Consider the following 23,689-nt stretch of genomic DNA (forward strand, 5'->3'; position numbering starts at 1 on the left):
CGGTGGCCCCTTTAAGTCTTGTGGACTTCAACTCCCAGAATTCCTGAGCTAGCATGACTGGCTCAGGAATTCTGGAAGTTGAAGTCCACAAGTCATAAAAGAGCCATCATTCCCCACCCCTGATATAGACCAACAAAGTTCATCCAGGGTAAAGAAGTATGCCAGTGCAACACTAAAATGGTTGCTACATTTTTGTCATTTGTTGATCTGACAGATGCTTTGTGTTTAAGTTGCAATTTGCCAGTGAGTACAGCATCGATTATAACAGATAAATTTTTTTACTGAAAATTCAACACTAACACTGACATCATATTCATTATTATGCTGATGCTTGCAGTCAAGGAATGAAGATAAAGATGATATCTTTATATAGTCTAGAACTACTGAATATATATGCAGTAGAAATAAGTTATTAATATTCGATCTACATAGTTCTTCTAGAGAAAATAAAGAATACATTCAGCAAAAAACACAAGGAATTCCTGTGAACTTTTTTCAGAACCTCTTCACCAACATGCCTATACATGAATATTTTGTTGCTGAAATTCAAATAAGCCATAAGCAACTAATTGCATTAAAATTTAATTGCAAAAAGATAATATCAAACAACACAGGAATATATTCACAAGGAAATATACGGTTCAAGAAAGCTGTAGCTCATAAAAATGTATGTCTTTTAATAAAATGTGCTAGCATGAGAAGATGCCACCAAGCCAATATTTGAAGCAATCTAATTATTCTTTTTTAATGGAAGAACATCAAATGATAGTTCTCTCTGAAAGGAAATCTTTTATTGTTTCCTCTTTGAACTATTTAGACTCCATGACTGTGAAACTACAGATCCTGATGAAGGTGACTCTTCAGGAAGTCCAGATGTATTGAAGGAGTTGTGTGTTGGAATAAGGAAAACAATATTTAGACTGCAAGGAACCCACAAATTCCTCTACTGTAAGGAACATACCTCCAAGCCATTTTAAAGCAAGCAGCAAGTGATACAATATGTGCGAATCCTTTTTCATGAGCTATCCCATATTTCATTTTGTCTTTTAAAGGTGTAAGACTGATCTTCTTCTGCCCAGAAGCTTGAACAAGCAGTTTATAAGGAATGAAAATAAATCAAAGCTCTTTATGAAAAACCCAACAGCAATATCTGCAGAATCTTAAGCAAGTCTTAGTTCGGTATATCCGGTAACCATAATATTCTTGTCCAATACAGCACTTCCTTCTTATGACCACAATAAGGAATCTATTGTCATAGGAAATGTAGGGTTGCTCACCCTAAAAGTGTTGGAATACTTCTGATGAGACTGATGTTTCTGAAATCTGGCAATTTAAATCTTGAAATGATCTGCATATTGCTGCTACAGAGACATATCCCAAGTAAATATTCTACATATATGGCCCTAAAAATTTAGGGAAAGTGTTGCAATGATTTGTTCTAAAGTTTGTTCTATTCATTTCTTTAAAAGTATACTTGTAAGTATTTTCTGTCATGGAAGTCATCAGATTTTTTAATTCCTTGACAATAATAAATTGTAACTGTGCATTCTACTGTAAATAATTGCTTCTAAGCCTTAAAGAGAGCTGAAGCACTAGCAAGTCATGTGTAAATAAAAAAAAACACAAAGCAAACAAGATGCTTGTATGCAAAATCTGTATCTTAAGAAATGTAGTTGGGAGTATGCTATCATGGCCTAATAGAAAGAGAAACTGCACAACTTTTGAGCAGTGATTTCTGAATACTACACCAATGGCCCCAACCTTTTGGGCTCCTGGGCCCGGTTCTGTGGAGAGAAGCTTTTCTGTGGACCAGAGGGGGCGTGGTTTTGTCTGCTGCCTGCATCCTGTGGAGCCGCTGTTTGTTTGCATGGCCTGGTTTCTGGCATGCCGCAGCCCAGTGTGAATCCACAGACTGGGGGCTGGGGAGCCCTGCACTAGAGCATGTTGTCATATTACTAGTTATGTATGGAGATTCACTAAAATCTAAACTTTCACCTTTTTGCTAGTAAATGTCTGCAGGCCCAAATAGCCATCTACCACAGTAAAGTCTATGAACACTAGCTGAATTTTAACAACCTGAGAAAAGGAAAAAAAAACAGTTTTAAAAATTTTATTGATACAATTGTTCAATTGTTTGCCACATTTGTGGCAAATCAGTCTTCAGATGTTGTTACTTTCAAGACCTCCTTTATATGTTTAAGCAAGTTATTAATAGTTTACGAGCTAATAAATTAAGCTAATAAAGGTGAAGCTGCTTATCCACCATTTTTGAATTAATTACAGTATAACTACTTCTATTATTTTGGGGATATAGTCTGATTTAAATCCTTGCTCAAAATGAGAAATGATAAAATTGCCAAAACAAAAGTTGTAGAAATAGAAAAGATGGAATTAAGCAATACTTTTATCTTTATCCGAGTAAGCAAACAAAAAAGAAATTAAACACTTGAATGCGAAGATCAAAAACATAAGTAATACATATTTTAATTTCCATATTATAAAGTACAGAAAGTGAAACCTATGATCAAATACAAATTTAAACAAGCCACTTGTCCTTCCAAACAGTAAATCAGTAAGCTACCTATAAAAACAAATTTTAAAGTAAAATTGAAATAAAATAAATACTGTACATACACTTTCCCTGCCTGCAGGCAAAAATGGAATGGGAAACTTGAGTAAATTAGGTGGGGGGCACTCTTAAAGCTGCAGCCTCCCATTTTCCAACCGAAAACTCCACATAGAAGTGTATTTGTATAAAAAGGAGCAAGGAACACACAACTCTCTATTCAGAAAGACAGCTATTTCACCACACTGAAAAAATTGAGAATTTAGATTGACAGTAGAAAAAGGTATTGGGAAACAGACACATCAGCAAAACTACTACTACAAAACTAGCAAATATAGCCAAGACTTATCCCCTTTTTGCAAATGTAATGAATATCTTAAAAATGCCAAAGCACTGGCAAAGTTAAACTTTTCCCAGCAGAAGTGATAATTCCTATTAATATAATCTCTTAAAGTGAATTCATTCCCTTCTTACAGCAAGAAACTATTATGGCTTAAAATTTATATTCAAAGTTTTCTTCCAGGCAAAAAATGTAGCTTTATCAGCAGCTGCATTTTGTAATCAGTGCTAATTTCATTACCATCCTGTTCTGCACAATACAGTCATTTTATTGTATACAGAACGTTGCTCTTTTGGGGAAAAATGGAATTGCAGCTTTTAATCCAGTTTAAACTACAAAGTGTAAGGCCTTTAAATTCAATTTATATTTCTTTCACAAAATACAATTGCTCTGGGTTCACCTGCTTAAGTCAATGAACAAATTTTTATGGTCTGGAAGTATGAATGCATGTTAGTATAAAAAAGTGAAAGGGGAGAGGTGTTTCTGTTTGTTTATTGCAGCACAGAAATTGTGATTGTGAAGAGGCACTATGCAAGGAATTGTGTAGAAAGTAATCCCTCTCAATTTCCTTCCAGTTACACCAGCTATAAAGTTGGCAAAATCTGGAAGAAAGACTGGAGTTGCTTTCTAACCTAATATTCCTAAATTTAATAAGGGAAAACTCTGGTGAATCAAAGTAATCTGAATTATATAAAAAAACTTCAGTGAAATAATATATCTTTAATTTGATTATGACATATGTTGTTACACTGAAGAACAGTGCCTGTATTATTCAATCCTATCAAAATTATTTGAAATGCGTACATCAATTACAATGATTGCATAGGTAAATCTACCACAGAGATCATTTGAGGCTACACTGCAGCTGAATTCAATAAGCAAAGACTATTGGACAATGAGACATGCGGCTTAGAATGATGCTGCTAAAATTGCTGCTCTAAAATTCTGTTTTCCTTCTGTTTTCAACATAATCCAAAATACTTTATTTTACCCTATTGGTTTAGGGAGGAAGAGGTCTAAACTAATTCTAAACTATAGCTGAAATACTAATGCCTACTTTTATAAAAGAATCTTTCTCTGAATACAGATTCTACTGAGGATAGAGCAAAATTATATCAAATTTGACTTCAATATCCTTTTTGCCCTCAAGAACATAAAACAAGTAGGGGGCTACATAAAGAAATTCAGACATCTGATATAAATGTAAAATCTGGTGCAACAGTGATTTGTATAAATAAAGCAACTAGCGTACAAATGAGATTGCCCACTGTAATTTCATTATATTACTATAATAATTTATTTGCTTTTTCAAAACCATTAATTTAGATAGAAATATTTAACTTTGCCTTCCTCAAATCATTCAAAGTCTAAGAAATAGCCTTACTGAGGTGGTAACAAAAGATTTGCTTCAAATTGTGTTTGAAACATGAAATCCAGAAATTTATCAGCATCTTTATTTTAGTAATCTAAGAAGAGATATCTCTATGCTCATAACAACAGAGAACAATTTATGGGCATGGGCATCTGGGAAGAAAATGAGAAAAATGGAATAGAAAATAGTCTATCTGAAACCTACTCCTTCTCTCCCTCACTATCTATCTCTCTTCTGCAGGTATGCATTTTAATGATTATGATTCTCAGAGAAATCAGACCAGTTGTGACACTTATCAGTTATTCTGATCAATAAAAATATAATTTTAATGTTTTTATCATTCAGTTAATTGTAGCCTCAATGTTTTTTTGCATAACAGATGATGCTAGAATATCACAAGAAGAAATAAACTGCTTAAAAATATGGCTTATGATAATTGGAACTAAATCAAAACCAGTTTTTTTCTAACAGTTTTTCTGCCTAAAAAAAAGGACAGAATGCAGTTTAAAACACATGGAAAATACACAGTACAGGCACATATTTTAATGTACCATAGCCCAGTTAGAAGATATGACTCTTGAAACTTTCATTTTTTATTATGATAAAAAAATGTGATTTGTATAAATATTATTATGATAAAAAATGAGTTAAAACTGATTAGTAAATCTGTTCTTTTTCCAATGTTGAGTTTTCACCGTAATCAATTCTCTTGGCAATGCCAGCAGTCAAGAGATTCTTCCAGTCTTGTTTTTTTCCTACATTTGACATTTGTATGCTAAGAAAACTGAAGAAGGCCAAGAAAAACAGACTTTTTTTTTCAAAACCTCAGATATATTGTATCTGTTTGATTTTTGTTCCTTTATTCTTCAGTTTCATTCAGTGTATTCTTAAATCTTTTTTATTTATTGTGACAGAGCTTACTTCCTAAAGGAAGGTGAAATCTATTATTACCCAAATGCAGTACACTCATGCAATTGAACTTCCCTCTTAACTTCCCCATCTGTTTGAGAAATCACCCTCAGCCCTCCAAAATGATTTGAAAGGGACCTGCTGCATGTGGGATAGAGAATCAGCCTACTTTTCCTTAACAGAAAAAAAAAATACTTCTTCAGATTTCATTCTAGGAATATTAGCTTAAATTTTTGGCTATCACTCCCTCACAGTTATAGAAACAATCTATTCATTTAAATGGGGCAATGGCAATGTCACTGAGGACTACAACCTTGAAATTAGCTAAGTCCTCGTACCTGCAGTGACTAGTTTGATATGCAACAAAAAGTATAATTAGTTTAATTCAGATACATTGCACACAAATGCAGAAAATACTGAATATAAAACTATAGAGCACAGAAAGGTCCTACTTCGGGACATCTAGAGATGTTATTTTAGATAGGCCTGGAAGGCTGGAAAGTTTATTTAAGAAAGTCAAGCGGCTGAGTAGCTTTGGCCATGCTTTAACTCTTGATCAATAAGAAAACCAAACTATTAAAGCAGTATCCCTAATATTCCTCCTCTGGTACTGAATAGCCCTCTTAGTAAAGTGGTAGTCGGATGCTTTCCCATTTTTCCCCAAAAGAGCTTAAATATTCAACTTTATCTTACAAAAATATGATTTTTCATCTAGGTTATATACATGCATTTTAGAATTGGCATTTACTATCAGATCTTTGCCAAGCATGACATAAAATATGTCATACTAAACTTCAAAAGCTATCAAACATATTTACATATTTACAAAAATGACTTAAGACCTTAATCAGCTGGCATTTGTAGACAATCAAACAATACTCTGCCACTATAACAGTCTTTCTTCACAAAATGTATTTAAATGTCTATACTTAAATCATTACCTGTAGTCCTACGTGGGTGACGGCTATGGATTAATTTCCACACCATGGAAATAAAATAAGGGGAAGGGATAAAGCAAATGTTGCTTATGTTATGCTAATTTATAATCCAGAATAAATGGTGAAACAGGAAGAGGAAATGGAAGTAATGAGGGAAGACATTTCAATGAACTAAACTACCAGAGACTTCGTACTTTAGGAGTTAGTAAAAAAGTCATCCATGATGATGTATAGAAACAACAGAATCTAAGATGTGATTTCATGTCCTTAACTTAATAAATCATATAATATATCATGTCCATGTTTTAAATCTATTATCTTTATATCAAATGCTTGAATTCAAAACAAACAATGCAGCTCTCTCCACTTGCAGACAGACATTAAAGACAAATAAAACCTTCACATTTTGACATTTTAAAATTAAAATAATTCCCCCAAAAGGTTTCTAAATAAATAGCTTAAAATGAATTCAATCCTTGACAATATCTGACAAATAAATTATTGATAACCACTTTCATCACTCTTCTGTTCATGAATTAGCTCCGACACTACCAAAGCATCAAAATGAGCCCTGAAAAACAGACCATTTTCCAATTCATAGTCTTTTCAAATATTTTCATTTCCCAAAAGTTATTGCTCAGCAGATGTGGCACAGTGAAAATGCAGCATTGGGTTTTTGTTCATCAGGCAATGTTCAAATAAGATACATGCATTCTGCTTCAAGCAGAGGAATAAAACAGAAGCTCCAGGCACTGTTATCCTCAATACTGGTCTATGTGTGAAGAAGAGCAGAAGCAGCTACTACATCAAACTAAGTATCGTACATGGCCATTTCGGTTCAGTTTTAGAATTTTCCCGAGCCGTTGTTTGGCAGTTGCCATTCCTTTCTTTGGACGCTTGCCTGAAAGAGGAAAGAAATTTATGAACATTATATTATAGTCCATACATATAATTTCAAAACTTAAGAAAACAATCTTGTGGAATCATAAAGTTTAAAGTAGAGATCATCTAGTCAGCCCCTTGCTCAATGTAATATCCACAATAGTATTGCTGATAGATGAGCATCCAGATCGTTTGAAGAGCTCTAGAAAAAAAGAACTCACAACTTTATGTGGCAGTCTGTTCCACTGGCTGACAGCTCATACTGCCAGAGGTTTCTCCATGTTAACCCATTGGTTCTGCATCTGCCTTGTCCTGTGTGAAAATGGGATCTGACCAAACCAGAGTACAGGGAGACAATTCCCTCACCTCACTGCCAGTTATCTTGATTCTATACTTCTGTACCCCAAAGAGAGCATTTGCTTTTTTAGTAGCTGCTTTACGCTGGTGGTTCTGCCTTATATTTTTCATTCCATATATAGAACTTTACATTTCTCCGGGTTCAATTTCATCCTTTTTATTTCATCTGAAGGCTCAAGCCTGTGTGGATCTTTTTGTCTACATTTCTTTCTTTCATCTAAGATATTAGTCATCCTCCTAGCTTTGAATGCTATATAAGCGTTTCCCTCAACTCCCTCACCCAATAACTACTAAAAATGCACAGCATAAAACACCATAGGATCCAAGAAACAGTTTTGTGGCACGTGTTGAAATTAAAGAAGAATAAATGAAGAGAGATGACACAGACTGTCCATCATCTAGTTACATTCAGTCCTGACATCATATAGCAAAAACACCAAATACTCCTGCAGTAGTGTTCCTCAGCTGTTTATTTAGTGGATTTATATGCTATCAGCCAAGCAGGGCCATGGAAATTTCCAGTGACTGTATTACAAGTAGTACAATGATAAAATATATCATTCTGTTTTTATTGGTTGTTCTTGTGAGCTATCTAGGATCAATGTGTATAGGACAGAGGCACCCATATAAATGTAATAAACAAACAAACAAACATTTAAAACATTATAAATGAACAAATGATCAATGTATTCATACACAGTTTATAAAGAATGATAATATCAAAAAAAGTCTACACAGCAAAATTAAAACAGCCAATATAGTTTTTAAACTTCTAAAAAACCTTGCTGAAGGAACAACAGGAAGGGTGGGTGGATATGTAATGGATGGATGGATGGATGGATGTAAGCGGGAGGGAGGGAGGGAGGGAGGGAGGGAGGGAGGGAAGGAAGGAAGGAAGGAAGGAAGGAAGGAAGGAAGGAAGGAAGGAAGGAAGGAAGGAAGGAAGGAAAAAAGAAAGAGAAAAAGAAAGACAGACAGACAGACAGACAGACAGACAGACAGTCAGTCAGTCAGTCAGTCAGTCAGTCAGTCAGTGGTTGTCAGAGTGGTTTGTTCTTCTGGGCAGCTATGGCTAAAATCGTCATGGAAGCTGGGGAGGTAGCAGTCCTGCCGCAGGCCAACCTGAGCCCTTTGGGTTGCTGACCTCACCAAGGCTGCTTCTTATGAACCAGAATGTTTTCATAGGAGGTTGTGTTATGCTTTTTAACGGAAAATAAACACCACTTTCCAGCTTCAGAAAAGAGTCTCTATTGTTGAAGACAGTAAATTATCTCAGAACTGGGACAAAGAAGATGCATGGATGAAGCCTGGGGCCAAGAATTTATTTCTAATTTATTTACGAAATTTTCATTGAAACTTTTCAATGATACAATATTCAGAAACTTTACAAACTTTTGTATAAAATAATCCCCTGGGTAAAAAATACTGAAGTTGAAAATTTCAAATCACATTTGAATGATTTTACATGGATGTACAATGAATCCATTTTCTGAATATTCACATTTTAAGATAAAAATGTGGTACAAATGGCAACAGCAAGTAAATTGGTTGCCAAAAAGAACACAGATGATTACACTACCTTTTGTTGCCTGGTTGCTAATGGGGGGTGGATTTGATGCTGGCCGCTTGGTTGGATGAAGAGGTACAGTGGATGCTTCACCATATGGTCGGTCGGAGCTGAGACCGCTATCACTTAATCTGCACTCCTCGTCAATTAAGTTGCAGTCCTGCATACATTTGCTATGCTGAAAGTTTATTCCATTATTTTGCACAGGATTCCTGTTTTCTTGAATTCTGTAACAGGTTTCAGATGCAACTTCTTTCTTAACATGTTTCTGAGTTTTACCTGCCTCCTATATATGTAGAAAAGCATTTAAATCCATTATGCTTTTAATAAAATGTTGAATGTATATTTGTAGAGTTAAGCAAACAGCACCAACATTTATTATAAGACACTTAACGTGATTGCTTGTAACTTGATTTATCTACACTCAAAGTTATATGCTGGAAGGGTTATACAAACTAAATAAAATAACATATTTACTATATAAAGTGATGCAAAAGAAATGTAATTAGGAATACTAAACTCATTACATCTTTCAATAGATATTAAAATAAAACTATAAAATTTAGTTTCATATATTTTACTAAACATCATTAAAGTGCATTTTCAGAGGTTTGCAAGCTATAATCAGAACAAATTGTTTATATCTGAACTTATCTGTTATTTCATTACTGGTATTAACACAACAGATCTCTAAAAATGGTTAAATCTCCTATTTCATACCTACATTTGCATCTATAGTTTAGTACTGTATACAACAGCACAATACAGAACTCTGTGCCCTATTATAATCCCATTGAGTGTTCTACAGCTTAAATACATTGCAGAAACACCCACATTCTTTCAGTTAATGTAGCAAGATTCACAAAGTGTACATTCATATTAAACAGAAATGGATAATCTTATAGTTTTCAATTATACTCAGTCTCATCTTTGGCAATCCCAGTGGATTATGAGAATTTTAAACCAAAGCATCTACAGATCAGAACCCTGGTTGATGTAGAGATACTTTTTTACATATTTTATGAGGGAAGAGATACATATTTTATCAGGGAAGAACTAAAGAATTATAATTAGTGAATATGCAAAAAGTGGCATACACTTATTTTAAAAAGTCAATTTTTTGAACATTCAGTAAATATACTGTATCTCACCTGAGGACTGATTTTAGAAACTGCATGTAATGGTGTAAGAAATACTGCATCTCCCATTTCTTTTTCATCTTTTATGTGCTTGCCTGTATGGAAATTTAAAATGTTCAGAAACATTTCAAGAATTCTGATTTTAAAAAAGAAAAGAATTCTCTCCCGTTTTCCCTACAGTGATAACAATTGTTATGATTCATAGAGCTTTGTTTACTCTATTTCCTATCCACAGTTCATATACAAATAATCCTCAACTTACAATAGTTCATTCAATGACTGTTCGAAATTACAATGGCACTGCAAAAAATGACTTATGACCGTTTTTATAACCTCTGTAGCATCCCCATGATCATGTGATCAAAATCCAGGTGCTTGGCAATGACCTATACGTATGACCTTTGCTGTGTCCCAAAGTCATGTGATCCCTTCTGGCAACCTTTTGACAAGCAAAATCAATGAGGAACTCAGATTCACTTAACAACCCATGTTACTAACTTATCAACTGTGGTGATTTATTTAACTGCGGAAAGGTCATAAAATGGGGAAAAATGGGGAAAGTTTTAGCCTCAACTGTGTCTATAAGTTGAAGGCTATCTGTACTGTTATATACAGTAGAGCTTAAATATTATTAATAATAATATATTCAACATTAATAATAATATTGAATTGTCAATATTTCTGCATATATATGGTCTAAAACATGAACTGTTCTTTACGTATGTTCTAAAACTAAATAGAGAAAATATAGATAAATAAATACTATAAATATAGTATTTACAATATGACAAGGATCTGATTTTAAGACTATCCTAAGTGGCAAATCCACCACTCTTTTCTGATCAGCAGGTTAGGACTCCCCAAGTCAAATGATATATATGAACCATGTTTGGATATTTGGAAGCCAAAGTGATATCTGCTGTCATTGCAGGAAGTCCTTAGGATTTGGCTTAGTTTCATGTTCCATGTACTGAGATAAAGCTATTCTACATCTATATGCTAAATCTGACCCTGGTTCAAGATGCCTAGACACACTGAAAGGTGTCACTGTTCCTCAGAGCTCATTTCAAGTCCTCTGAACCAAAAGGGAATGATCCCCATCATTTGCACACTGAGCTTGCATACTGGGCTACAAGCATACTGCACAGTTCACAGTCCTTATATTATTATTCATATAAATGTTTATGGAGATACCGTTTGCACAGATCATAATATGATGCCATTCAATCAGAGGAAAGCTTTTAATATAAGGTGAATTGGCCTCATCTCCAACAGACTAATTGAAAGAATTTATTCCTCTAGCGACCAAGCCCTTGAATTTAATTATTCTGGAAAAAAATTCCCCAGCCCAACACGTTTGTATCCATGGCAATACGGACCTTATAAGATTCTCTCTAGGGCAGATAACAGATCATCAGAGTTGGAAGGGACCTTGTAGGTCATCTAGTCCAACCCCCTGCCCAAGCAGGAGACCCAACACCATTTCTGACAAATGGCAGTCCAATCTCTTCTTCAAAGTCTCAAGTGATGGCGCTCCCACAACTTCTGAGGGCAAGCTGTTCCATTGGTTGATTGCTCTCACTGTCAGAAAGTTTCTCCTTATTTCCAGGTTAAATGTCTCCTTGTTCAGTTTCCATCCGTTATTCCTTGTCTGGCCTACAGGCGCTTTAGAAAATAGCTTGACCCCTTCCTCTCTGTGGCAGCCCCTCAAATATTGGCAGACTGCTATCATGTCTCCCCTGGTCCTTCTCTTTACTAGACTAGCCAAGCCCAGTTCCTGAAACTGTTCATTGTATGTTTAGCCTCCAGTCCCCTAATCATCCTGGTTGCTCTTCTCTGTACTTTTTCTAGTCTCAACATCTTTTTTATAATGTGGTGAACAAAACTAGATGCAGTACTCTAGCTGTGGTCTTACTAAGGCTTTATAGAGCGGTATTAGTACTTCCCTTGATCTTGACTGTATCCCTCTGTTAATGCAACTTAGGATTGCATTAGCTTTTTTGGCTGCTGCTGCACACTGCTGGCTCATATTAGCTGGTTGTCCACTAAGACTCCAAGATCCTGCTCACAGTTCCTGCTATTGAGCCTGGTTTCACCCAGTCTATATGTGTACTTTTGTTTTTTCTTGCCTAAGAGTAGGACTTTACTTTTCTCTACATTGAATTTCATTTTGTTAGATATGGCCCAGTGTTCTAGTCTGTCAAGATCCATCGGGATCTTGAGCCTATCTTCTTGGGTGTTAGCTATTCCTGCCAACTTAGTATCATCTGCAAATTTGGTAAGTTCCCCTTCTAGTCCCTCATCTAAGTCGTTAATGAAGATATTGAAGAGTACTGGGCCTAAGACGGAACCTTGTGGCACCCCCTGCTTACTTCCCTCCATGCAGACTTAGACCCATTAAGGACTACTTGTTGAGTATGGTTTGTCAGCCAGTTGCGAATCCATCTAGTGGTGGTGCTATCTATTGAGATATCTATTATTGTATTGGCAATCACCAGTACAAGTTGGTTGCCACCACCCCTACTGTAAGAAATTAAATGTGACATTAATGTACTCCTTTCTTTTAATGAAAGAAGAAATCAGGGTATTGTCCTTGCATACAATCATACCAAGTCCTGAACTATAGGCATCATATTCTGCATCTTTATCTGCGCTATAAGTGATTGCTACATATTAACACTTCCTGGATCACAATCTGGATCATTAGTCTTCACTCTTGAGACAGAAAAGCCTTTTTCCACTAAGTGCCTATTATGATTCTCAAAGAACTTTTCTCCCTACTTATCACAAATGCATAGTCACAAACACAAACACTGAAAAGTCTGATCAATAGTCCTGACTGCTTCTACCATGGAGAAAGTTTTGGCTGTCTGTCTGTGTTCTTCCTGAGTTTTTAGGTATTGTACCCAACCAAAGATGATGTCTGTGAAGACTCTTTAAGAGTCAAGGATGAATGGAAGAGTTCTGAATTGAAAGTCCTCCTTCCTGTAAATAATACTGAAACACTTTAAGGGTATAGGATAGTTTGATTTGGACAGACCTATTGATGCTAGGAAATTCTTGAGGAGGATCAGTTTTGCCATAGAGACCAGTTTCCATTCTGAATAATCAATGACAGATGAATTTTCCTCCTGGCCACAGTTGCCACCTGCTTTTTCAACACAAGCTGTGACTCCAATAGCATCTTCAAATTGCACAGAAGACTCAAAAGAGGAAATGCAACCTTCACTGAAAACTAGCAGCAAAGTAAGCCAGAACTACAAGGCCAAAATAAAAACTGTCATTTGGTCTTGTAAGGACAAAGCCCAAATCTGTTCTGCCTCCTCCAAAGTCACAAAACTTCAAAATACTGAGCTAGGACTTTAAGGGGAACACTCAGTTGGCCTAAGGTAAAGTTACACAACAGGATATTAATGATACCAATATTATTGAAGACCAAAATTGGAATAGATATATGTCCCCAAATTAAACAGATTATTGGCTTTCAGGATATGCTGAATTGTTCCCTTTTCACTTACAAGTACTGGAGCCTGGTCAAAAGACAGACTTACTATAAAAAATATTGAACTCAGGCTTTGAGAACCAGGATGGAATTCTTTTACATATGAAATCCACAATCTGAAAATTATGTAGCTAGAGCAATATCATATTGTAAATGGAAACTGTCTTGTTTCTGTTATCATTAAACAAATGGGAGTTACAAAAACCTTATTAATCCACTGCAAATCACAAGGTTAGGATTTATCTTCAAGCCACCCTGAAATATCCAGCAACAGGACAACTTACCATATTCTGGTTTAAAACTCTGAGAAAACATTTTATCTTTATGCCTATTTTTGGAATAGCTTCTGTGATCTGGAACAAAGCTTCTTCGTTCAGTGCTGTCTGTGGTCTGAGTATGACTTGGTAAACAAGTGGTATAGTGCAATCCTGCCATTGACAGCATGCCCTGAATAGCTTCTTCCTCCATACTTGTTGAGGTAGGACATTCCCTAAAAAAGAGCAGAAAAGTACAGCTACATACGTGTGTATGTGTGTATTCCTGTTCAATATCATTTGTTCAAATTATCTCCAATATTTTTTGTACCACAGACCTCCTATACAATTACAACTACTCACATTTTATTTGCATTTTCATTCCTAGATGGCTTCTCTGTGATTTGAAACAGGTCCTTTGTTATTTTATTTTCCTCTTTAAAAATTGAAGTTACTTCTTGTTTTTCATCATCTCCTGAGCTTTCTGATTCCTCTAGTGAGGAGTCTTTTTGCTGCAGGGAGAGAAAATTATTTAAGTATTCCACTGACTAAATATAATCAGTGATTTAAACTCTAAAGAGTCATCAAAAAGATAAATAACAGGTTTTTTTCATTCAAATAATACTGTAGTAAATGTGAATAGATTGCTGAAATGCCTAGGTGTGAAATCTTAGCTTTAACACAGTTATTTGGGACAACCCATTCAAGACTAGTCAGCAATTTAAGAATGTTCCTGAACTCACAATGCAATCAAACATGTGACAGCTATGGCCTAGAGGACCTTTTCCCAGTTTCATTTGATATACCAGTTCTGCTCTTTCTTTGATCAGAAGACCCTTAGAACAATTGTTCATGCTCTAGTCATCTCATGGTTTGACTACTGCAAAACACTCTATGTGAAGCTGCCCTTGAAAGCAACTCAAAAGTTCCAATAGGTCCAGAATTCAATAGCATGAACAGCAATAGGCATGACTTTGTATTCCTATGTGACACATTTTTTAAAATTGGACTGGTTGCCTTGATGAGTCCAGGTGCGATTACAGGTACCAATCCTACATATAGGACATATAAAGCCCTACATGGCATAGGGCCAGATTATTTGTGGGACCACCTGTCTTCTATAGTTTCTGCCTTGCCAGTTGGTGCTGATAGACTACACATGCTCCACATCTCTTCAGTTAAATAGTGCTTTTTATCAGGACCCAGGAAGCATGCCTTCTCTGTCACAGCAGTTACCCTCTGCAACAAGATCTTCACTGAAATCCATATGGCTTTCACCTTGTTAGCATTTCATAAGGTCTTGAAAAACCTCTCCCAAGCCTTGAGTTAAGATGGCTGGATTCCTTTGTTAGATGTATTTTTGCCTACGTTTTTGCAGTGAGAGATTGAATAGTATTTTGTTTTTGTTTTATATTTTTATTACTTGATATATTGTGAACTATTTAATCAATTTAGAGTTGGGCAGTCTTAAATTTAAATAAATGAATATAAAGGTCAAGTATGATGGAAAATAAGATAAAAATATCCCCATATACATGACTAATCCAATTGAGTAACAATTGAGGTGAAGTACCTTGCATTTGGTACGAATGGATTTAATTAAAGAGAGCATCCACCCACTACAGACCCTTACTTGTTATTCAGTATGCATTAGTCATATTTTAAATCATGGTCATATGTTATGATCAGTTAAGAATCAAGAACATTTGAACAGAAAGGAAACCATTTACAGTAAGAAAAGAAAGAAAAGCAGAAACTTAGATTCAGGGGGGAAAAGCAAGGGTTATTTTGTAAAACTCCTAATATTGTATATGTATTCAGTCTAACTCGCTAATCTTTATTTTGTTAGTCATACACAGAAGTATTCTTCAGTATGTTTTCCATATTTCATTTGAAACAAATATTCTTTGGACATTAAAAATATAATTATTTATTTATTACTATTTTAAAACATGTTATTTACCTGGTTAGTGCAATCAGGTTCAGATTCTTCTGAATCAGAAATATCAGAATATTCTGAGCTGCCATTCCTGAGTTCTGATTTCACACTTTCAAAAAACACTGGAAAGAAAAAGAGGGATATTACATTTTTCATTATATACATTATCTTTTTTTTCCTGCCAATCTTTTAATCCCATAACAGTTCATTGCTTAGAAGCAAATAGAATTTGGTGTCAGAATAAACTGCAGTGCTTGAATTTCTTTTCTAATTTTCTCTCTTGCCCCATTCCCATAAGTTGAAACTCAGATCCATTTCCCTACATGTGCATGAATTCACACATCTATACGAGTTAGTATTTAGAAACACTATATCTGCCTAGGTTTAGGTAGAATGTAAAAATCTTAACTTTTGGTTATGTTCTAATGCAGGGGTCTCCAACTGTGTCAACTTTAAGACTTGTGGAACTCTGGGAGATGAAGTCCACAAGCCATAAAGTTGACAAGGTTGGAGACCCCTGTTCTAATGAATTTTAAATTCTACAGATTTGTCTTTAGAATTCTTGATTTTCACTGCTGGTACCCATTTTAGAACTAAAATGATAAAAAAATAAATATTAAATTGTTTTGAAATCCTAAATAATCAAAATATAAAAATTAAAAATAGCTCCTTTAAAACCTTTGCAGCATTTAGTATAGGATATTTCTAATAAATATAGGGACACAGTCTTGCTCAGCATATGTAAAAAAATATGTCAGATATAACAAATTCAATGTTTCTCTATTTGGTATATGAAAGAATTAATGTTCTCCTGTTTAAAATGTGAAAAAGTACTAAAAATTTATCCATCCTTCTTTTGTAGTATTGTCAATAGCAGTGAAGCTAGCCGAATGATGAAGTCATATCCATCAATTATTTATATATATATATATATATGTGTGTGTGTGTGTGTGTGTGTGTGTGTGTATGTATGTATGTATGTGTGTGTATATATATATATATATATATATATATATATATATATATATATATATATATATATATATATATATCAATCATTGGCTTTTTGGGTATTTTCCCATGTCATAGTAGTTGTGCTTTTAAAGTTGTGGCGGCGTTTCAGCAGAATCTCATCTGATGATGGCAGATGAGATTCTGCTGAAACATCGCTACAACTTAAAAGCACAACTACTATGACGTGGGAAATACCCGAGCAAAGCGAATGCCATACATGTAAGTACCCGCGAAAACTTAAGAAAATATATATATATATATATATATATATATATATATATCGCAACTGGATATATAAAAATAAAGGAAGAAAAAAGTATGAATTACTAATTCAAGAAAAAATACACATACTGTTCAGTGGTTTCTGTGTATCTGCATGGCCATCTGCCTCCTGGGACTTCGGTTCTTCTGTCTTAATAGTTATTTTCTTCTCATCCTCATCTTCACTGTCTGCTGTGTATAGATTCGGATCTCTGAAGGGTTGCCGTTCATCTCTGTCAGAAAATAATCAGTTGTAAAAGATATCCATTGGAGTTTTTCCTTTATTATTTTCTTATCTTTTAAAAGAGTGATATCTAATGTTCACTATAAATATTAAAAACTCTAAACTAAAAATCAACTGAAATATTTTTCTCCTGTATCAAGTCATACTGTATTTTTGTTGATGAATTTCTGAAGAGAATGCAGAATTGTTAGGGATTTTTTAAAAATAAAAGGCTGATTTAAGTCCTTTTAAATCACTTTAAATCACTATCATATCAGTAACATTAGTATTCACACTTGGTATACTGAGTAGCTATCAGAACCTTTACTTGTGTCTTCTCTGAGCCAATATTTTTTCTGAACACAGCACTCCATACAGCACAAACTACCTGGATTTAGCTTCCCTTTTATAACCAAATCTGCACAGTACTTCCTTACTTGGCATGGAAACAATAACTTCCGTTATTGTTTCCATGCCAAACTTCATTAATAGAGAAGCAGGGTCCTCCACAAACCTGAATCTGGCCTTACAAGTTAACAGTACATTTCCTGTTCCACATTCTTTCCTTTTAAAAAGTTACATATAAACTACCTGTGCTTCCCCCAAAATAAGACCTTGTCATTATTTTCTGTGCCACCCAAAAAGCCACCAGGTCTTACTTTCGGGGGGGGGGGGGAATGTTGCCCACTGACTCACTTTACTTGCGTGCGTCACCCCCAGCATCCTTTTCGCTATCAGAGGCCTTCAGGAACTTCTTCAGCTTCAGATAGTTGCAGCCAGGCCTCGCACACCTCTGGAGCTCTGTTATCGCCTACAGAGGCCTTTAGGAAAGCCCTGCTGGCTACAGAAGAAATGGGCCAAGGTGTGCGAGGCCTGGCTGCAACTATCCAAAGATAAAGTAGTAGAGCAGCTCCACTCTCCCATCCACATGCTAATTTTACCCATGCACCCTGGTGTGGGTGGGGTCTTAATTAGGGTTTATTTTGGGGGTAGGGCTTATATTGAATGCATGTGTAAAAATCAAGTTAGTACTTTCTGAGTAGGTTGTATTTTCAGGGAAACACAGTATATCCATTTCTCACCTCAATTGATCAATTGAAAAGTGAACAGAATTAGCAAAATTCAATAAAGCAAAAGTCATGTAACATTTATTTAGTACCTAATTATTCTTCCATTTGATAACAAAAGCCGTAAATCATTGTCTTTTGTTCTCCATTCTGGAACAGTGGAAGATGGTTGAAGTGGCTTGTTAAACCTTCCATTCAATTTATAATTTGTTGTGTCCTAAAGCAAGAAACAAAATAAGATTCCATTTTAAAAATCTCTATGTAATCCACATTAGTGGTGATGCAAAGTTTGTCTAAAGTAGAAATAATGCATTGTGAATAATAATTATAACACAGGTTTATATGTACAAATTATCATGCCCAAATAGGAAATTATTAAATTCTGTACTTCATAATACCTGATTCTACTTCCATTCTCTAGATTAATGAGGCTTAGCACACATAATTATACATATTGCATCAACATGTCAAGGAGGATATTGAATAGGTTAAGGTAAGACAAGACCAACATGCTCAAGTGGAGGTTGCTGGCAACTAGCAATATGCTGTGAGAATATAAAAAGCAAGCCCTTTTGTTGATCTGTTGATTGAATGCACCGAAAGTGATTTGTTTCTGGCCAATGATAAAGCCAAAAAGGAACCATCATTCTGGCAGTTTAGTTTGATATGGACACAAATTAAATAAAACATGTCAAGAAGATAGCCAATACAAGTACAGCTGGAATTGATGGCCTTATTGCACAATGAAGAACTATAAAAACAACTTTAAGAACTCACATACAGAAAATATTACCGTAGCAAGACTTGATCTAGATATCAGAGTTTTTCATTATTTTCTTAGCATCCTAATGGTAAGCAATAATATGAAACAGCAATGGTATACTGAGATATCCAACTGACAGAAATGGAGCTGGAAACTTATAACATAATCTTTAATACTAATCTCTTATATTTCTTTTAATCTATATTTCCTAAATTATTTGAGTTGATATATTATGCAAGCACACAATATTTTAGCAGTAATAAATTACAATCAGTATTTTGTACCCAAGCCTTTTAGTATTTTATTTCATTCTAACTTGTAATACTTGCCTCTTCCCATGGGGACATTTCTAATCTCTTAAGAACTTCCCTTGTGTGGAGCTCCAGAATATCCAAATTAGAAGGTGTTTTGATAGACTGATCTCGTAGCTTCCTTGCTCTTCTTCTGGAATGATGAATGGAGGCCAATTCACTTGATGACCGTGAAACTTGACACACACCAGTTCCCTGAGTTTTTATTGGTTTGTTGTTCTCTTCCTTTAAGTAAAATAAAGTCATTTAGAATGGATCATTGTTACAATTTCACATTCAGATAATGATGTAGGGATGTTGGAAAGGGCTATTCCTTCTTCTTCTTTCACTGTAACAGTGGACAATCATTACAGCAGCAATGCTCCAAGAGGAAGGGCAAGATACAATTGTAGAGCCCTTGAAAATCCAGAATCCTGGCACACCTTGTATTATATCTTGCCCAGTATAACTCTTATCTCATCCCAAATGCACCCTTTGGATGCCAAAAGGATATCCCTACTGTAATGTGTCTTGTAAAACCGCATTTTTCAGACTGTATGCAGTATGAAATAATAGAATATTTAACAATCCAGCTCATTAAACTAATTTCCATTTGATTCAAACCATTATTCAATCCCACCCTAATTGTTTCCCTATAAAATGATGCAAATTTCCACCATCACAATTAAATGTCTTTTATTCATACCTCTACAGATCGAATTACTTTAGAAAGTTGCTTAATTAGCTGTCCAGGCCTAATATTGTCTGGAATTTCAAAGGCATGTTCTGTTACAAGCTGTAAGCAAAATAAAAGAAAATCAGCTAAATTCTAAATATAAATGAGAAATGCTACTGCATTATGAAAAATAAAAATGCTACTGCGTTTTTAGAAGTAAAACTTACATCTTTTTTCATCCATAGCTTTAAAGCAGTAAGTAAAGCTTTCACTCCTTGTATTAAGAACGTTTGGGGCTGAAAACCATCTTCTTTCAGCTCTAGAAATGAGAATTTAAGATTAAGTTAATATTGTTTCAGTAATGTTCCATCAAGAAGTATCTATTGTATCTGACCCAAAATTTAAAATTATTATGAAAATAAAATGGGACTTTTTTGCACCAATGCAGGCTAATCAAAACATGGAGTAAAACCAGAAATGTACTGCAATTAAAGTATAAAGTACTTCCAAACTACAGAGGAAGGACAGAGCTCTTACTGCAAACAGATGGTTATTTAAATATAACATTTTAAAGGTTATCTTAAAAACTGAACAGCAATTCTTTTTCTTCTAAATAGCTTTAAATGGGATATTCCAGAACTGCATGCTTCAGAAGTTTGGTACCTTCTGTGAAATTTTCATACTATATATAGCCATTATATTTTAATTCCAGTTTCCATATGAAAAACTGACGTTTGTATACAGTGTTAAATTACTATGTTGTTACAAATTATACCTGCTATTTATTATTACAGCCCAAATGGAATTCCTGACTTGTTTTCCTATCAACACAGTTTAAAAATAAACAACAACACATTTGAAAGAGCCAGCATTAGAAGAATTAAGCACTGAAATGCTTTTTAAAACCCTACAAAGTAGCTTAGTATCAATATATACATGATCTAATCTGCCATTAATTCAAAACTGTCCTAACAAGAAAAGTTGATAACTGTTTTACTTTAGTAACTCAAACAATACTGAAGGGTTATGTGTGGCCCCTTAAAATGAAAAACCTATTAAACCTTAATTGCATGTGCAGTTCTATCTGCATGTCATACAGTATATAATCCATTAAAGCTTATGGAAATTGGTTAATATAGCATACAATTCTGCTGTTTTTATACAATAAATAGGTAACTCTCCAGAAATTACACCAATGAGTAAATACGATGTTCCATTTCATTAGTTAGATAACACTACTAATGAGAATGAGCCCCTATTCTCAGTAGATTCCAGTTCTTTGGCACAGGCTGTCAGAAAGGACATAGGGCCAATTTGTTTCACCTGCAAATGAAAATGCTTCTCAATTTGGTTTTTAAATTGAACCTAAATTGGGCATGGCTGCCTGATTCAGTTCTGAAGAACAGATGGTAGCCAGATTCATTGTTTAGAAATTTGCATGCTTAAAAGGGTATCTCTTCCATATCATAGTACTAAACAATTTTGATTTAGAAGTAAATTTGACACAAGACTTCCTATTATTCTTCCTTTTTGATGATCAATTTATTTTGTTTTTACCCAGACTACTGCTATCTTGATATTTACCCTGGTGAAACAAACCAGATATCCGAAGTTTTCCTTACTTTTTCTCAGCAACTTGAATTTGGGATAAATATATTTACTATTTGAACTATATTGATATTGTTGTTGGTTTTATTTACACTTCCTACCAGATAATTCTGAATGTACTGTTAAGTATCAGAACCTTCCCAAGGATCTAGGATAGTTAAGATACCATTGTAAGATACCAGTATGTGTTGTAGTGATTATCTTCATTCAGAGCTTACTTTCACAAGGAATCTTGATTCCTTAAGTTTTTACTATTTTTTTCCATCTTGATGGTATGCCTGCCACAGTTTGTCCAATCAAAATACCACTGCAATATCTTGGCTGTTTATTATGGACAGTGCTGAGCAGAAATTTTATTTCAGGCAAAGTTTTATCATAATCAGGTTGTCCATGTAAAGGAGATGGGATAAACTGGCAGATGTTTTTGATGTCTGATAGCCATGGCCTAGGTTATTCGGTATCATTGGCAGAGTAATCAGTGCCATGACAAACAATAGTGGTGATGGTGAATCTCTTTGAAAGATTCCTCTCTTGATATTAACCTCTCCAATATCACTATTGACTAGGAACCATATTTTTCGTTGTGCCATTTGATCCTTGAAAAAACCTTCTGATGTTTCTATTGACTCCTTCGAGGCACTTTATTATCCAATCATGTAGCAGGGAGTTCAATGCCTTCTTTAATCGATCTATGCTAGATTCAAGTTGGTCTTCCTTCTCTTGTAGTTTTGCAGAATCATCTTGTCAATTAGGAATTGTTTTTTGTTCCTCTGCTGTTTGGGCATTTTGATTCTTCTACTGCTTTAGTTAGAAAGCTCTGTTCTTTCTGACGCAAAGAGAGTACCTGGTTTTGGAATGAAAACAATTAAATAGCTCTGCTGGCTTCCTCTACAGCCAACTCTCCCTGGTTTACCTTTACAGTCTGAGCTGCTTCTTTTGCGAGGCTTTCTTTGCCCACGGTAGAGCTTTGCAAATCTTGTAATTCTGCTTCCATTGATACTTTACTTTGTATTACAAATCAATGCTGATTTACTAGCCTCTGTTCTGTTATTTCTGATTCTGGATAGTGCTCTTTCCAGTTCTGGTGCGTTCATTTCAAGTATTTTCTTCTTGTTGGACTTGATCTATAACAACATATTATTATTTCTTTGTTTTCTATCTCGGTATGTTTGTGACAGATAAACATCTTTCCTTCTAATAGTTCTGCAGCTGCTGGTCTTAATTGCTCAGCCAACAGTCTTCAGTCCTGCAACCTATCCAAATGTCCAGGAACTCTAACACCCAGCACAGTCTTTGTTGACTTAAGTGACAACTGAGCTAGTATGAGCTTCTGTAAATTACATTTCATAATATCATTTATGGGAGAGACATTCTTTGTCTGACTCTCAAGAGCTGTCCAGAATAGTTGAACCTCTGGCATAGCTCTAATTTTTCTCAATGCACACAAGCCCCACAACCATGCCAAGTTTTATTATTATTACTATCATCAACATGGAAAAGCTAAAGGGATTGGCTAGAACTCTAAATCATGCATGGGCAATCCTGCAACTATGGGAAGCCATCTGTGCAGCCATCTGTGCCAGCACTATAGGTGTACAAATCACTAAAATTGTGCACGGTAGGATAATCTGCAGGGATAGCTATTCCACAGAGTATCTTCACTGTGAATCATGTGCTAGCCAAACTGTTACCTAGCAAGCTTGAGGATCAGGATTTACATCGTAATAACAGCATAATCAAACCTTCCAGAAAGAGAATGGTGTAGACGAGGTGAAAACAAGTAGGTACTTAAGAAAAAATAGTGGGAATTAAACAGCAGTCAGTTTAGAGTAGGAAAATGTTTATTTTCATATCCATAAAACTGTACATATCCCAAAGGGGAAAAATGCATTTACTTCCATTTTCAAAGCCTTTGAATATAAGTGCAAAGGATGATATATGAAGAGTTGTTACTATTTGTTCAAGTGCAAACATTTAAATTAATATAGCTTGCATAATATTTTAAGACTGAATAAACTGGTT

General features: G+C 34.9%; 2 protein-coding genes across 3 annotated transcripts in view; one reads left to right on the forward strand and one right to left on the reverse strand.

Annotated features, from left to right (window-relative positions):
- LOC113453413 (cystine/glutamate transporter-like) overlaps window positions 1-4,622 on the forward strand; it is a 27,212-nt gene extending 22,590 nt beyond the window's left edge. Inside the window, exons 12-13 of one of the 2 annotated variants that reach the window (XR_015743913.1) lie at window positions 818-948; window positions 1,053-1,637. Coding sequence is in view for 1 of the 2 variants with exons in the window: in XM_026724943.2 (XP_026580728.1) it covers window positions 818-882 (65 nt within the window). In the remaining variant the exon portion in view is untranslated. Of the gene's footprint in view, window positions 1-817 lie in introns of both variants that reach the window. The other variant, XM_026724943.2, reaches the window with a different exon arrangement.
- Window positions 2,460-23,689, reverse strand: part of KDM7A (lysine demethylase 7A) — a 52,673-nt gene continuing 31,443 nt past the window's right edge. The window contains exons 10-20 of the mRNA XM_026724683.2: window positions 20,287-20,378; window positions 20,090-20,179; window positions 19,423-19,629; window positions 18,423-18,547; window positions 17,131-17,273; window positions 15,790-15,887; window positions 14,190-14,338; window positions 13,857-14,062; window positions 10,083-10,165; window positions 8,944-9,217; window positions 2,460-7,026 (exon numbers count right to left, since the gene is read on the reverse strand). Of these exons, the coding sequence (XP_026580468.1) occupies window positions 6,932-7,026; window positions 8,944-9,217; window positions 10,083-10,165; window positions 13,857-14,062; window positions 14,190-14,338; window positions 15,790-15,887; window positions 17,131-17,273; window positions 18,423-18,547; window positions 19,423-19,629; window positions 20,090-20,179; window positions 20,287-20,378 (1,562 nt within the window). The 3' untranslated portion in view covers window positions 2,460-6,931. The remainder of the gene's footprint in view (window positions 7,027-8,943; window positions 9,218-10,082; window positions 10,166-13,856; window positions 14,063-14,189; window positions 14,339-15,789; window positions 15,888-17,130; window positions 17,274-18,422; window positions 18,548-19,422; window positions 19,630-20,089; window positions 20,180-20,286; window positions 20,379-23,689) is intronic.

Source organism: Pseudonaja textilis, chromosome 5, assembly GCF_049901715.1.
Source record: "Pseudonaja textilis isolate UNSWEBS1 chromosome 5, rPseTex1.2, whole genome shotgun sequence".
Classification (NCBI taxonomy): domain Eukaryota; kingdom Metazoa; phylum Chordata; class Lepidosauria; order Squamata; family Elapidae; genus Pseudonaja; species Pseudonaja textilis.